Source organism: Acomys minous, assembly GCF_964271855.1.
Source record: "Acomys minous genome assembly, chromosome: 5".
NCBI lineage: Eukaryota > Metazoa > Chordata > Mammalia > Rodentia > Muridae > Acomys > Acomys minous.
The window spans coordinates 119,962,381-119,979,555 of record NC_140494.1 but is presented as its reverse complement, the minus strand read 5'-3'; the positions used below and the strand labels follow the sequence as shown (position 1 = coordinate 119,979,555).

General features: G+C 47.2%; 1 protein-coding gene across 2 annotated transcripts in view; it reads right to left on the bottom strand.

Annotated features, from left to right (window-relative positions):
- Positions 1 to 821: 821 nt before the first annotated feature.
- Positions 822 to 17,175, bottom strand: part of LARP6 (La ribonucleoprotein 6, translational regulator) — a 21,083-nt gene continuing 4,729 nt past the window's right edge. The window contains exons 2-3 of one of the 2 annotated variants that reach the window (XM_084783958.1): positions 8,389 to 8,596; positions 822 to 2,330 (exon numbers count right to left, since the gene is read on the bottom strand). In XM_084783958.1, the coding sequence (XP_084640084.1) occupies positions 1,263 to 2,330; positions 8,389 to 8,596 (1,276 nt within the window). In that variant the 3' untranslated portion in view covers positions 822 to 1,262. Of the gene's footprint in view, positions 2,331 to 8,388; positions 8,600 to 17,175 lie in introns of both variants that reach the window. The other variant, XM_084783957.1, reaches the window with a different exon arrangement.

Here is a 17,175-nt window from a genome sequence, read left to right as displayed (position 1 = left end):
GAGAGGTGTGGGGTCTGACTGGCAGACGTGGGGTCCTGCAGCTTTGGTCACCCCAAAGGTTCTCACACTATCACCTATCATCTGCAGGGCTTTTTAAACTCCAGGACCTGGGACTGGGAAGATGGCTCAGAGGTCAAGAGCACTCGTGGCTCTTCTAGAGGATCCGAGTTCAGTTCCCAGCATCCATCCTGTGAAGCTCACACCTATAACTCCAACCTCATCGGATCCGATGCCCCATACTGGCTCCCACAGGCACACACGTGGCACATACGTGTAAATTAAAAATAAGAATAAATCTTCACTGTTCAGTGTCAAAACTGTCAACCATCTCTGGCTCTTCCTTCCACTTTGGCTGGAGCTGAGCCTCTCACATTTTCGAAACTGGGCCTGATGTTCTTCTGGAGACAGGACATTTGACACTGAGAGATATAAACAGTTTCGGACCAACACCAAGATGTAACTCTATCAGGGAATTACAGCAGAGACATTTTTTAAGGATGGAGGGGCACCTGTCTACAAAGCACACATTCTTGGGGGAAAAATCTTTAAAAAGCACACACACATAAAGTGGGACCTGGAAATGTGCATTTCTAGCAAGTTCTCAGGTGATGTCAATGCTGTTGATCTGGGATGCTGTGGAGACAGCAGGAACTATATTACATGTCCAGGGAGACTCACAGCGATGGCAGACCGGGACTGCCAGAAGCCTCCGGGAGAGCTGAGGGGTGTCCAGGGGATACACTGTGGGGTAGATGGAGGTAATACATCCTTATTGGGTTCCTTATCAAAAGGGTATGGGGTACGGTCTGTGACCTCAGATATTGGATTTTCGGTGGGTGTTTTATTATTTATTCACTTGACAGGAAACAGACACTCAGTCCTATAAGACACCACTCTAATTGACTGAAGGATTCACCATTGAGCAAAACTCCTTTGCGGCTTTAAGAGGACCCCCCCTGCACGGCCTGCTCAGTCGGTACAGGGAAAAGCCAGTCCTGCATTGCTAGATCTTCCCAGAAAGCCTCTGTCCCACAGCCTTCAGAGCTGTCACACTCACACATAGTTCTCAGCCAGAAGACGAGCCTAAAACCATGGCACACTGGACAAGTCGTATACCTTACAAATATATAAATTAAAATATCTAGATGGATACAAAAGCTTTATAAGGGGACCGAACTCCATTCTCTGTCATGCTAGCTATTTGTGAGGACCTGAAAAGCAAAGATTGTTTTCAGTGGAGCTAGTACTAAAAATCGAGGGCGTTATATACAGGCTCGGCTTCTCTCATGTCCGCCATGGAAGCCTCTGGTGTTGTCAGGGCCTCTGGGCAGCCTCAGCACCCCCACAGGTAAGCCATCAGCCGTCTGCATCTTCCGAGACAGCAGGGGACTCGCCCCTGGACTTTTCTCCTGAGTCCCCATCTCAGCTTGGCGACGTCTGCGAACCCAGGGGCTGCCCGAGGGAGTCACGCTGCTGTCGGAAGAGTAATCCATGCACTTCCGGAAGATCTCGGGGCTGGTGCTGAAGTTCAGTCTACCTTCTTCCGCCAGTGGGGATTTTCTGGAGACGCCCTTACGCTGTGCCAAGGGGCTGCTCCAAGGGCTTGAGCATGGGGAGGCATTTGGGCTCAGAAAAATATTCTGGTGGCCAGAAGGGCTGAGCTTGTTGGTGGCCACATGTCGCCGGCCAGCCATAGGAGAGGTGGGATTGCTCTCAGGGTCAGAGGAGCTGTTGGCGGAAGACTCATCCCCCATATACTGAAGCTCCTCCACTCTCTTGTTCAGGGACCTGCTTAGGTGGGTACCCGCTGTGGGCTCGTCGTCATGGTTTTTATCTTTGAGGGGTTTCTTTTTCGGTGGCTTCATCCCAATCAGGACAGCCTTCATGTTCTCTCGGCCCTGAGATTCAGTGACCATGAACTCATGGGCTTTAATGGCCGCATCCACCTCCTCGAACTCTACGATGGCGCACTCCTGGTTCCCCACCTGGCTGTAGCGGCTGCTGATCCTCCGGATGTCGGGGGGCAGCTCTCTCCCGGGTTTGAGGATCCTTACGGATGAGATGACTCCAAAAGTTCCGAAGAGCTTGAGCAGTTGTTCCATTACCTTTTCCTGCACCCTTCCGTTCTTGTGGGGCGTGGCCTGGGTCCACAGCTTAGGGGACAGGTGGAGATCGTACACCAGCAGCATCTTGCTGGGGAGGTTCTCGTTGGGGAACAGTGGTACAGGGGTGGTCCTCCTAACCTTCCGGTGGTCCTCATTCAACTCCAGGGTGACTGAATACTTCAAGGCATGTGCCGTGGTTCTCCAGTCCCGTGTGAGGTGTTTCACCTGAGGAACACAAAAGCAGGTCTGAATGGGACCTTCTCTCCTTGTTCATATCTGTATATGCTCTATCCGCCCATCCTCTCTCGTCTCTATAACAACCATGACTAGAATCATACCTAGTACGGGAGACACTCAAAATACCAGTTAGAGAGCGAGTAAATGAAAATTTTCTCCAATCACTTCTTCAATGGTTTATTTTCTTTACAAGTTTTTTAAAAATAAACTTTATTATAAAAAGATTATAAGAAAACAAAACAAAACATAAAACCACACACTGAAATTTGCCAGACCCAAAGTCTATGTATCTCCGTTGTTGTTGTTTTGTTTTGTTTTGTTTGAGGCAGGGGTTTTCTGTGCAATAGCCCTGGCTGTCCTGGGACTCTCTTAGTAGGCCAGGCTGGCCTCGAACTCACAGAGATCCGCCTGCCTCTGCCTCCCGAGTCCTGGCATTAAAGGCATGCGCCATCACATCTGGCTAAGTCTTATGTATCTTTTTTTTTTTTTTAAGATTTATTTATTTTATTTATTGTATATGAGTGCTCTATCTGCAGAAGAGGGTATCAGATTATATTACAGATGGTTATGAATCACCATGTGGTTGCTGGGAATTGAACTCAGGACCTCTGGAAGAGCAGGTGGCCCTCTTAACCACTGAGCCATCTCTCCAGCCCCCAGTCTTATGTATCTTAAGGAACAGTGGGAGGCACCATTCTGAGGCTGTGAGACTTCACACTGGAGCTTATGACTTCACTATCAAACATGTTTTGTGCAGTGACCTATCACCAGGACGGAAAATCTCACAGCAGAGTTAGAGGTGCAGCCAGTCAGCTTGAGATCCTGTTTCCTAACTCATGCCTGTGACCTGCATCAGTCTTGCCTCATCTAAAATTCAGCCTTTCTTGCTCTCTTTAATCACTGTTCTCCAGTCGCATGCACATTTGTTTACAAATATCAACTATCCTGCATGTCAGATATTTACATTATGATTCATCCAAGTAGCAAAATTACAGCAGCAAAATAATTTTATGCATGTGAGGGGAGGGCGGCCACTACAACATGAATTGTATCCAAGCATTAGAAAGGTTGAGCCACTGCTCTAGGGACTACAGGATCTGACCTGCGAACTCGGGCAGAGCTTCTACTGTCGTACAGCGCTCTACTGGCCAGCACCGCTCCATACCTGCTGTCCAAAGCTGAAGCTGAAGGAAGAAGGGCTGGGACCGTAGCTCATTGGTAGAGTACTTGCCTTATGTGTACAAAGCCCTAGGTTCCATCCCCAGCACTTTCAAACAAAACAAAACAAAACAAAACAAAAAGATAAAGAGGCAAAAGTGTGGATGAAGTAAAGTTTGTACGTAACAGACTGAGAACCGCTGCTCGAACACAAGGCTGTTACGCACGCAGCCCCAAGCTTCACCTCCAATTACTAGTAAGCTCTGGAAAATTAATTAGTCTCACAGTACCCAGCCTCCTCATAAGAGTGCTAGAAATACCCAAAAATGCGTACTTCGCAGTGCTGTCACAAGATGAGTTGAGGGGTTGGGGGGACGGCCAAGTGCTTCTCACACAGGCATGAGGACCTGAGTTTGACCCCCCCCCCCCAAACCCACCTGAAAAAGCCAGGCAGGATGGCATGTGCTTGCAATCCCAGCAGTGTGGAAGCAGAGAGGCTTGCCAGCCAGCCGCCAGCCAGCCTAGCCTACTGGGCTAGTTCCAGGCCAGGGAGGGACCCTGTCTCAAGAAACAAGGTGCTTGGCTTCTGAGATCTCCACCTACCACATATCTGCACTTATGTGTGTGTGTGTGTGTGTGTGTGTGTGTGTGTGTGTGTGTGTGCGCACAAAAAATATAGAGACACATTTGCACACAGAATTTAAAACAGCATTTCACCCTCCAAGAATATTCACTAATGCTGTGCTATCACTGTTTCAAACCTCTGTGAGGCAGTGCTGAGGGCTGGATGCAGAATGCCAGGTGAGCAGTGTTCCGTGAGCTACAGCCCCAGAGCAGATTTATTGATTTTTTTTTTTTTGAGACAGGGTTTTACTCTCTAGCCTAGGCTGGACTCAAACTCATGACCTAGGGCCTCCAAACACTGGGACTGTAGGTGGTCACCCCTGAATGTGCTACTACAGTGAAAGGATTTGGAGGGCCTGACAGTCTCCGATGCTGTGATTAACAGTTGATGAGGACCTCCCAAAGGTCCTCTCTGTAATATCCCCCCAAGAGGAACAGGCACAGACACCACGTGGAATTACATTGACCTGGGCCTCTTGAAAAGTGGCGAAGTAACCCCTCCCATGATGGAAACTGTGCATATTGGTGCTGCAGTATATGAAAAGCTATATTTATTTCATAAAATGGCAATTTTGCAAAGGCCCACTTCCAGAGAAGGGCGTGCCAGGGAGATGAGTCACCCCCAAGAGTTGGTGGATGTGGGTGGGGTGCGTAACCTGAGCCTGCAGGGAGGAATTACCCAGAATCCTCTGAGGCCCAGGCCCCTGTGGAGGCTGAGGAACTCCCAGTGCTCCTGGGCCTCCAACAGAAAAGGCACAGAAAGCAAGAGAAGAAGGCTCGCTACCTGGGCAGTGCAGGGAAAACCTCTGAAGAGCTCCGTGTGTCCTGACACACTGTTGGAGTGTGTGCACTCTCCACTCTGGCTGTGGCCTCTCACCCTTAGCAGGGAAAAACCCCAGGTCACCTACCCAGAGTGACTGGGGTGGTCACTATGCCACAGAGAAACAGGCCTGGGCCTATGGCTGGATGTCTGGTGAGCAGTCAGTCAGTCAGTCAGCCAGTCAGTCAGGAACCCAGAAGGGGTTGAGATGAGTGAAGGTCCCTGCAAGGTTGTAGGAAAGTCAGGGCCTGGCGTGGTGGCTCCATTGTAAAAACAGCTGGGAAAGGAGCATACAGGAGAGGCAAAGCCATCCCTCCTAGGCCAGAAGTCAGAGCAGGAAGCACGTGCTGCCATACCCGGGAGGGTGAGGAGTAAGGGGGGCTATGCTCTACCAGAGGAGAGCTGCAGAGGACTGAGGAACACACAGAGGCAAGAACCAGGTCCCCTGAGAAAACTTAGCTACTTCCTGGCCACCTCAAGTCTGTGTTTGTGATCCTTTAGGATGTTTCCAGGCACCGCATGAAGAAAAGGAAGCAGGCATTGGAGTGCTGGCTTGGTGAGGAAGAGCACTGGCTGCTCTTGTAGAGACTTGAGTTCAATTCCCGGCTCCCACCACTCTATAGAAACTCCAGGTGCAGAGGATCTGACACCGTCCTCTGGACTCTGAGGGTACTGCATGCACATGGCACATATACACGCACTGACACGCACATCAGATAAAAAGAAGTAGTTTTCTTTTAGGGAAAACAGACAAGGAGGTTTGGCCTTGTGCAACCTCTAGAACTTTACGAGCCTGTCAGGAGCTCTGTGGGATGAGGAGTCGCCCTCGCTGTCGGTCTGGCTGGATTGGGAGTCCCTTCAGAAGCACACATCTGGATGTGTCCCTGAGGCTGTTCCCACAAAGGTTTAACTATGGCTAGAGGATGAGCTCCAAATGCGGGCAGCGCCACCTCGTGGCTGCGATCCTGACTGAACAAAACCAAGAAAGCAAGCTGGGCAGCAGCACTCATCTCTCTGTGCTAACCTCTGCCCCCCACTGTGGGTGCCACGTGACCAGCTGCCTCACACTTGTGCTGCCATGCCCTCCTCACCATGAAGCAGTGCACCCTCAGCCGTGGCCTAGGTATTTTGTAACCGTGACAAGGAAAGGAACTATCACTTTGCGATCTCTTTGTATTGGCTGCCTTCCTCTGATATGTTTCTCATCATGATTAGCAGGGAACCTTCTAGAAGAAAAAGACTCTCTGCTCTGAATTTGGGGGTGTGGATCTGGGGGTGGCCATCTTGTGCCTGGTTTTGAAGAGAGAATGCTCCTGAGTGGATCTGTACGTGGCAGATATGAAAGGAAAGAAAACCAGGGTGACTGTCTGAAGTCCTAGGAGATCACAAAAAGGGGACTGTACAGAGGATCCCACTGGCGATATATATATATATATATATATATATATATATATATATATATATATTTTTTTTTTTTTTTTTTTTTTTTTTTTTTTTGCTTCTTGAGACAGGGTTTCTCTGTGTAGCCTTGGCTATCCTCGACTTGCTTTGTAGGCCAGGCTGGCCTTGAACTGGGAGGAGATCTGCCTGCCTCTGCCTCCCTGAGTGCTGGGATCACAGGCATGTGGCGCCCGGCTTAGCTTATTTTATTTAAGGGTTCCCAACCTTGGGACTATTTTTCATGTCAGAGCTTGCTCTCTGGACATGGAATATTTCTTCTCTTCTAGAGCTTGCAAACTTCTGTTCATCTTCCAAGACCATGTCCCAATGCCACCACTCCCAGAAGAATTCTCTGGTTAGCTGGACCCCAAGTATCTTGCACCTTCCATCAGTTTGCCTGTGGCTACGCTGTAGCATTTCATGGGTCGTTTATCTTGTGTTCAGCTGTAAATGTTTCAGGGAAAGACGGAATGCTGTGTTCATTTTGTATCTCATGTACTTAACACAATGCTCATCAAACACAAAGAATAATCTGTTCGGTGAATGAATAAAGAAAAAAAGAGGCAGCCGGGTGGTGGTGGCGCATGCCTTTAATCCCAGCACTTGGTAGGCAGAGGCAGGTGGATCGCTGTGAGTTCGAGGCCAGCCTGGTCTACAAAGTGAGTCCAGGACAGTCAAGGCTACACAGAGAAACCCTGTCTCAACAAACAAACAAACAAACAAACAAACAAACAAGAGTCGGAGAAGAAGGCAGAGTTCACCAGGAGCTGGGCAGAGAAGTGCTCCAAGATACAGGGCTTCTCACCGATGCTTTCTGATAAAGTGCGCAGACATCTTGGCCAGGACCCACTCCTTACACAGACCCACTCCCTACGGAAGGGGTTGTCATCCCAACTGGTTAGCCATTCCTCTGAGAGAGCCAGGCGTTTAGGGCCCACACTCTACACCTGTCCACAGCAAGGACATGCAGTCTCCTGTTTGGCACCCAGTGACCCCTGAGCACCTATCACACTGGTACGCAGGGTTCTCCTTGGTGTCAAGCAGGGCAGAGCATGCTGGGGTCACGAAGGAGGCTCACCTCCCTGAGGTCTGTGTGGTCTCTCCCATCCCATACTGACTCAGCGGGTGGAAAGCTTGAGTGGGTGTCAAGCAATTCCAGACCAACAGGCATCTCTCAAGGCCTCGAAGACCCGCTGTTCTGTTGTAGCAGCCTCCGGGCATTCATGTGCCTGGCAAGAGGTCTAAAACTTTACTGAGAAGAAGTCACAGCATTTCTTAATAGCCACCAATTGACATTTGTCCTAGTTCTCAAGACCCTTTTCACAACAAGTAAATATATCCTCAAGAATGCTCTCATAACCTGTGTGTGCACATGCATGTCTCTCTGTCCCTGTCTCTGTGTCTGTCTGTCTGTCTGTCTCTCTCTCTGTCTCTCTCTGTCTCTCTCTCCCTTTCTCTCTCTCTCTCTCTCTCTCTCTCTCTCTCTCTCTCTCTCTCTTCACATGCATGCATATATGGGGACCAGTGTCACCTTTGGGTACTATTCCTTTTAGGATCTATCCACCTTGCTATTTATTTGTTTATATTCAAGACAGAGTTTCTCCTTGGCATGAAGCTCTCCCAGCAGACTAGGCTGGCTGTCCTTTTAGTCCCACAGATCTATTTTTACCTCCCCAGCTCAGAATTATAATTGTGGAACCAAGCTTGTCTTTTTTCCTGAGGTTCTGGGCATCAAAGTCAGGTCTCCTGCTTGCATGGTAAACACTTTATGGACTAAGCTAGCTCCTTGGCTCCACTAACTCCCTTCTCTTGATATTTTTTCTGTTTTTGCTTTTTGTTTTGTTTTTTTTTTCCAGGCCTGCCTCACATTTAATTGAAAATTTTCTAGGCAGGGGGCCTGTGGTGGTGGGGGGGTGCGAAACAAAACACCCAAAATACTTAACAGCACAAGGTCTACACCCCGGCGATGCCCTGAGCAGCCTTTGAGAAGGCAGCCAGCCTCACCTTCTTGAAGGAGGTGAGCAGCTTGACGCTCACGTAGCCCAGCTTGTTCCTCCGCACGTGCTTGAGCAGGAAGGCGTCCTTCTCCAGGTTCTCATCGGAGAAGTAGAACTCAATCTGATCCACCAGCTTCCTGATGAGCTCCTCATCCGGGGCCTTCCACTCCGGCTCTGCGTCCTCACGATCGTTCTCCGCCCCGCTTGTCGTAGCGCTGCTGCGGCCAGAGGGAGACAGCGAGTTAGCTGCTGCTTGAACCGTTGCCCCCACCCCCACCCCACCCCACATCCATATATCGAAACCTCAGGCCCTCAGAGCCCGAACATGGCCTCATGTGGCCCCTGTGGATGCTAACATGAGGATGGACCTATCGCAGAGCAGGACGGCCCTGACCCCAAGCAGATGAGGGTCCCGGTAACAGCCATGAAATTGGATACAGACACAGACAGGGACATGTAGGGACAGTGTAGGTGATACACTGAAAATCAAGGAGGCTAGGACAGACGCCTGCCAGGTCATTCACCAGGCCCCGTCTCTTCTTCCTCCTCCCATTTCTAAATGCACATATTCTCCAAACTTCTATCCTTCGGTGTACGTTGGATCTTATCTGACCTGGACCCCTCATTTCAGACTTGCAAGATGATGATGCATCGCTGTTGGTATATACACCATCTAGCGTGCACCTGGTTGTCATAACAACCGTCGGAAAATAAACTGATCATCTCTGAGCTGACTTTCTCAAACAAGGTTGGCCACGTGACCATAAAATGCTCAGAAGAGTCTGTCCTCAACCACCTGAGAAGTCAAGTTTTTGTTTTGATAAGTATAGGAGGATCTTGAAAATAATAACAGAGGGCTGAGGAGATGGCTCAATTGGTAAAGTGTTCGCCGCATAATTATGAGGACCTGAGTTCAGACCCCCAGCACACGGGTAAAATGCTAACAGATGGTAGTGCCCAGCTGTGGTGCAGAGACCACAAGATCCCTGGGTTGTTGTCTAGCAAGGCTAGCCAAATTGTTGAAGCCCAGGTCCAAAGAGAGGCTCTGCCTCAAAAAAAAAAAAAAAAAAAAAAGAGAAGAGGGCAATTGAGGAAGATGCCAATATTGACCTATGACCTCCACATATATGCACATATATACATACAAACACATCTGCACAAAAGTAAACTTTTTTTTTAAGGGGCATTAAAAAAAAGTTACACCCTCTGCAGATGCTAGCAAAATGCGCACACTCCGAAGTGATATGCACAAGTCCTGTCTTCCCTCCCCATCTTCCAATCTCCAGATGTGTGTCTGCATCTCAGGGCCTGACTTGGACCCCTGGGCTTTCCAAACCCAGCTGTGCCAGAGATTATCCCTACTTGCCATAAACAAAAACTTGGCCCGTTATCTGGCTCAGGAAAAAGTCTCCTCCTTCATGACTATGTAAGTGACAGCCACCGAGGAGTCCAATTCAAATGAGATGCAACCCACGCTCAAGGATAGATGCCTGGAGGATGTGAACGCTTAGAGATGGGAGGAGAAAGAAGAGACAGAACAGGCAGATGAACGGGGACGGATCCAGAAAGAGCAAGTCACCTATGCCCAGAGAGGAGAGGTTATGGAGAAGGTGGACAGCGTTGTTATATCCTATAGTGAGGTACCAGAGGACCAGATGCAGCATGGGGGTCCGTGCAAACATGCTCTGGAGGGGTGTCTCTGGAGGGGTACTGCACAGGGGAGGCCTGGTTCAGCCCCGTCTTCCAAGGCCCTTGTGAGGTGGGAGACAGAGTGCCATGCAGGGAGGAAGCAGACACAGCTGGCCTTGGGACGCCCAGGGCTTCCAGCTATGTCCTGCGAGACAGAGGCTTCACTCGCTGCCTTCTCTCCATCTTGCTTTGTTTATGAATTTACCGTTGATTAGGAACCAGCCTCTCCAGTTTGGGAGGAGAACTTCCTGCTCTGCCCTCTCTCTACGTAAGCCATTTGTAGTAAATTCTATCATTTGTCAATGCACCAGAGTCCATCCAAAAATCTCCACTGGCCAGCACCATTCACCCCGTCCTGTCCTCTGCTGACTGACATCTTTTATCGGTCCGGCTCAGAATCCCCAGGTGTTTACCATCACTTTCACTGGCAATAGTGTGTGAAGGCATCCCACTATAAAACGAGGATTGAGGGTCACTTACATCCCACGGCTTCCTCTTCCAACGTTAAACTCTTTAATTTACTATCGGTCTTTACTAGCCCCCTGTCTGCCTCTTTGGGGATTTGCAGGCAGAGTTTCATGTAGCTCAGGCTAGCCTTGAACTCACTACGTAGGCAAGGATGACCTTGAGCTCCTGGTTCTCCTGCCTCTACCTCCCATGTGCTGGGAAGACAAGTATGCACCACCAAGCCCAGATTACACAGTGCTGGGGACCAAGCCCACGGCTTCACGGGTGCAAGGTAAGTATCTCAGCAACAGAGCCACATCTCAGATCTCTTTGCTTTTGGGAGTACATTTAAGATGGCTCCTTACCTCACTGGTATTATTTTAATCGCTGCTCATTATATGGATAGGCGCTGTATCATCCTACCTTGCTGTCTCTCCTTGCACTTCCAACTCTCCAGATTTGACAAGAAGAACTGCTACTCCATTTCGCCACAGTTCATTACCTCACTCTATGCTGCAAAATAATATTCCAAGCGCGGTCCAGAGGTAGATATGAAAATTGAAAGTCAGTCTGTTTTATTATTGTGGCTATGTTAACACATCCCCTGTGGGGCAAAGTTATTTGCCAAGACAACATTAGTTTAAGGGCTGGGTGGGGCTCAAATCCAGGGCCTTGGGCATATCAGGCAAGCACTCTACCACAGAGGCACACACCCATCTCTTTTGAGATAGTTTTGATTTTTTTTTAAAGCAGGCCATATAATATAGATCAGGCTACCCTGGTGTCACTGTGTAATTCAGGCTGGCCTTGGACAATCCAGATCTTAGTGTCCCTACCTTATGATAAGCAGTGCCATGCCCCGCTAAGACTGTTTATTCTCTGCCCATGTCTAACAGTTGAGTGACCACCTGACCTGATAGTCTGCGCTGATCCTTTTCCGTGTGCCACCTGTCTTTGCCTTTGGCTTTGATTTTTACATTAAGTGGGTGTCGCTCAGATCATTAAACATTTGGTGGTTATTCACTCAGTACCTAAAAATAGTTTTTGATCCTCCAAACCTTCTTTGCATGTGCCTGTGTGTGTGATGTATGTTCATATGCATGTGGGTACACGTGTGTGTGTGTGCTGGGTTTATAGGTGGGCCACCATGCCTGCCCAGCACAGATGTGGGGGGTTGCTGGAGGATCCACACCTTAAAGCAATCACGATGAAGGCATCAGAGAAACTTCCATGGTAAGATGTTCCACAGCACACATACCTAACTAGAGCACTTCAACCCTGAAGAAAACCACAGCCAAGAGGGGCCTTGGGAGAAATGTCGCACAGCATAGGATGTGGTCCCCTGGGTGGGACCCCTAAAGTATTAGGGGAAAATGAACCAAGCCCTAACATAATCATCATCTTGTTAAGAAGTATACTGTAGCAATAGGAGATATTAATAATAAATAAGCCTGGTGTGGGCACATGGAACACGCTGTGCTATTTTAATAACTTTACTGTAACTCTAAAATGATTCTAAAATAAGCTTATTGAAATTATAAACAACAACAACAAAAAAGTGAATCACTTGTTAGTCACTTGAAGCAAAGCACTAGCGTGAAAATTAGTTGGAACAGGTGCCAGGGACCATGGAGGTGCTAGTTTTGATTTTGTTTTTGTTTTAAGTCAGTGCTTCTTGGGCTGGAGAGATAGATGGTTCAGAGGTCCTGAGTTCAATGCCTGGCAACCACATGGTGGCTCACAACCATTTCTACTGGGATCTGATGGCCTCTTCTGGCCTGCAGGTGCACGTGCAGATAGAGCACTCATATACATAAAATAAATCAATAAATCTAAAACAAAACAAAACAGTCAGTACCCTGAGAGGGAATTTACAGTACTGCATCCTCCAAATGAGAACAGGCTGCTCTTAAAAGGGAACTGTCTGGGCTAGGGAGATAGCTCCGTGGATAACGCACTTACTGCACAAGCATGTGGACCAGAAGCTGGGTCCCCAGCACCCCCATCAGTGCCATGTTGCCTGAGTCTCTTTGCTGGTAGACAGAGGCTAGAAAACAGGTCTAAACTCAATTACCTTTCAGATATTTGCATCTCTTTTTTATTCTTGTATTTTCATGTATTTCCCAACCTGAGCCTTTCTACGGTTCTATCTTCCCGCCTCCTACCACCTCCTGTACTGTATTTTGGGCTCCAGCCTCCTCCACACAACGCCACATCACGTACTGTGAAGAGGCCATTATGATACACAGCTGTTCTGCGTTAACAGTATCACGGCTGACTGCCACGCCGAGCGCAACCTGAAGCCCTTAGCCCCATATTCAGATGCCCTGAGAACCTGTCAGTCTCCATATTGCAGGCTCGTTTCTGTTTACTTCCTTTTGCACCAAACAAACAGAAAGACCCCGTGCCACAAGCTTCCTCAGTTTACATCTTTGCACACGCCAATCCCGACTCCTTGAACAGCTTGCCCCCCATCACCCAGGCTTCTCCAAAGTGACTGTCCAGGAAGGAGAGCACCCCTCTTTCCTAATGCTTTTCTGTATTTGTATCAGAGCTCCTCCTGTGCACATGTCATCGACACTCTGAATCCTACGTTGAAGGTTCGCACTGGCTTCTGTTATTCTAGTGCTATCTAAGAGGTTTGCGCATAGTAGGGTTTTTTTTAAAAAAGTATTTGCAATATAAAACAAATAGGTTTCGTTGCGGTAAATCATATCTAGAGACCCTTTGTTGCTGCTGTTGTTTGTTTGTTTTTGTTTTTGTTTTGCTTTGAGACAGGATCACCGTGTAGCCTTACCAGTCTGGTCTTGAACTCACAGAGATCGACCTGCCTCTGCTTCCAGAGTGCTGAAAGGAAAGGCGTGCGCCACCATACCCAGCTCTCAGGAAGGATAGTTCTGGTAACTGCATCTGAAGTCCTCTTGAAGAGGACTTGAGGGTGTGGACGAAGCTCAGCTGGACGCGTGCTCACCTAGCCTATAGGAGGCCCTGAGTTTGAGCCCCACACCTCCTAAAGTAGGTGTGGTGACGCAGGCCTGGAGCTCCAGCTCTCAATCAGTGATGGCAGGAGAACCAGAGTTCAGTTATCCTCAGCTACCAGACAGGTCAGGCCAGCCTGGGTTATGTCCAGCTCAAAAAAAAAAAAAAAAAAAAAAAAAAAAAGTAAGATAAGTTTTAAGGTTTATATCTAAATGTTGCCATTTGCATGAAACACTGCAACTTGAGAAGGTCTTTTGCTATGGCCGCAATTTGGTCATTTGTTTGAAATTGACCTAAAGGGTAGAAGAAATAGGATAAAAACAGATGACTGGCTTCCAGGAGCAACCCTCCAATATTTATCACTTTTGTAAGGGATTTGGGGGGTGGGGTGGGAAATGAGTGAAACCTCCCAAGCTGTTTTTCTCATTAAAAAAAAAAAAATCTCAAACTAATCTGAGTGTGTTGACTCAGTAGTTAGTCCAAAGACATTCTGAAACAGGGAAACACCCATGTGCACAGAAGGTCATCACTGGGCCTTGCAGGCCAGGAGAGAGTTTGTATGCATCATTGTGTGTGAGTGAAAATGATCTATTAGAGTGCCTGGGCCACAAAGACAAGGAAATTGATGAACAACAACAAGGAAGGCGTTGAACGTAAAGAAGAAACATCATGTATGAAAACTACTTCAGTTCAGAACTGTGTGTGTGTGTGTGTGTGTGTGTGTGTGTGTGTGTGTGTGTGTGTGTGTGTGTGTTTAATTCACTTGTACAATAAGAGAATGAATCAGAGTTAGTTCAAAAGAGGGGCCACCAACATGATTAAAAACACACAGACACCAGGAGACTCTAGGCTGAGGAAGTAGCTCAGTGGTAGAGCACTTGCCTAGCATGCACAAGGCCCTGAGTTCAATCCCCACAGCACTGCAAAAGGACAAAACAAGAGATAACAGTTAGGGTTGAGGAGATGGCTCAGCAGCCAAGAGCACTTGGTGTTCCTGCGCAGGGAACAGAAGTAGCATCCACACCGGGGAGCGCCAGGGAACCTAGCGCCCTCGTCTGGCCTCAGAGGGCACCTGCACACATGAGTCTGTCTCTCTCCATCTCTCTCTCTCTCACACACACATTAAAAAAATGAATATTTTATCTTTTTCAAAGATAGTGGTTTTTCACTGAGATATGCTGAAAACATCTGGATGTGCTCTCGACTTTGGAAAAAGTGTCAAAGGAGCCATCATGTTTTAGACGCCATTGACGAAGGTGGTGTGCAGTGCATGCGTGGCCCCACCAGTACTCGTATATTCTTACAGACATCACAGGGAGTCAAAATTCTCCGTGTGAAAAATAAAAATAAAAATAAAGGAAGTAAAAAACCAAGTCTCATAATGCTCAAATTGAATTATTGTGCAGATTTATTTTTAAAAGCAGTCCCGTGCCTGGAAAGATCCTGAAAGTGATGGTGCCCTAGTAGAAATGAGCACTTTTAATTTTAGGTCTTGATTCCTAAATACTTTCTCACTTGTGTTTCAAAACAAAACAAAACAAAACAAAAAAACCCAAAAAACCCATGGATTCCTGTGGAAATGGCTAAATTCCATGACTGAAGTAGGAGAAATACAAATTATGGAGTTCCCAAAAGTGAGGGTATGCTCAAAACGAAGCAGACATGTCCCCAAAGGATGCACTGAGGGCAACATGAAGAGGGCACCCCAGCTACGTAATAGACACCCCAATCATCAAAAATAGCGACTGTAACTAATTAGGACAAAAGAAATAGGTAAAAATCCACGAGGGAAAGTTTAAGTTTGAGGAAAGGCCTTTATTTCAAAGGTAAAATAATTAACGATTTCTTCTTGCCTCGTTGGCAGGAGCCTCAGCCAATCCAGATGATAAGGAGAGGGGCTGGTGAGGTGGCTCAGTGGTTAAGAGCAAGTGCTCACAACTGAGTGTTAACTCCAGATCTGTGTGTCTGATGCCCTCTTCTGCCTTCCACGGGCACTACATGTATGTAATGCACAGTCACATAAAAAAATGAAACAAGAATAAATAATAAAATAATAAAAATAATGAAACAAATAAATAATAATAAAATAATGAAACAGGATTTTAAATTAAAAACAAATATCTCTTATTAAAGAAAAAAAAAAAGACTGATTTGATGGCTTCGCTGCTGACTTTCACCAGAAATGAACACAAACTCATGCCCCAAAGTTGGATAGAATGAAACATTTCCAAATTCATTTTACAAGTATTAATTAGTCCACTATTAAAGCCAGACAGGGGCACTACAAGAAAGGAAGATACAGCCCAATACACCTGAAGAGCACAGATGCAAACAGACATATTAAAATGATTATTATCCAGTAATTAGAGTTGACCTGCAGTCCTGGCTACCTGGGAGGCTTCCCGGCTACTGTGAGCAAGGTGACAGACCACCTGCACTTAAGAGTTCATCAGCCTGAGCAACATGCTGAGATTCCATCTCTTAAAACTAAAACAGTAAGCCAGGCAGTGGTGGCGCACGCCTGTAATCTCAGCACTCGGGAGGCAGAGACAGGAGGATCACTTGAGTCCAGCCTGGTCTAAGACAACCAAGGGTACACAGAGAAAGCCTGTCTCGAACCTGCCCCCAGAATAAGCAAAAAACAAAAGGATTGTGTCTGCAGAGACAGCCCAGCAATTCACAACATGTACTTCTTTTGCAGAGGACCAGGGCTCTGTTCCCAGCACCCATGTCAGGCAGCTCCCAACCGCCGGTAACTCCAGCTCCAGACAGATCTCACCCCCTCCTCTGGCATCCAAGGGAACCTGCATGCCCATATACACACAACTAATATGAATTTTAAAATTTTTTACTTAAAATAAATAAAAGTATCATCTACCACAATCAAACAGGCTTCATCCCTGGAGTGCAAGGCTGGTTCGACACATGGGAAAAAAAAAACTGTGGCATATCACGTTAATAAATGAAGGACAGACGAAACACTAAGGCAGAGCTGTATGGTGGAGGAACGCCTTGAACCAAATGGTCACACTTAGCATCACAGATGGTGAAATGATGTCTCCGGAGGTGATGTGAGGAGGTGTCAAGGAACAGCCTGTGGGATACTCTGGCTGAAATATTTAGTCCAAATTCAACGAGCCCTATAGCCCCTATCTTCCACATCTAAAGGAGTCTATGACACAAAAGAATACGTTAATGAAATTATGAAGACTGATCTAAACGTAAGACATTTGAAAAAAATTTTTTCTGGCTTTATATTCTTAAACTATTAAATCATTAGCAAGAAAGAGGTTAAGAGTATCAGATCAGGGCTTCTTAAACTTTCCCCCTAGCAACTCCTTTTTGCCTCAAAATATTTATATAGCCTCAGATATACAGGTATATAACTTAATTATTTATTGATGATAAACAATAAAGAAATGTACTTTAAAACAATCCCTTGGCAGCAATTTTTGAATTTTGCTTTGGGCAGATGGGAATTTTGCCCACATGTATGTCTGTGCGCCGTCTGCATGCTGTACCCACTGAAGCCAGGGGAGCCCCTGGAAGTGGAGTGACAGACATTTGCGAGCTGCCATGTGGGTGCTAGAAATCAAACCTCTGAAAGAGCAGCTGGCACCCGTAACTCCCGAGTCAATACTCCAACTCCTTAATTTATCGTTTATTGAAGACAAAACAA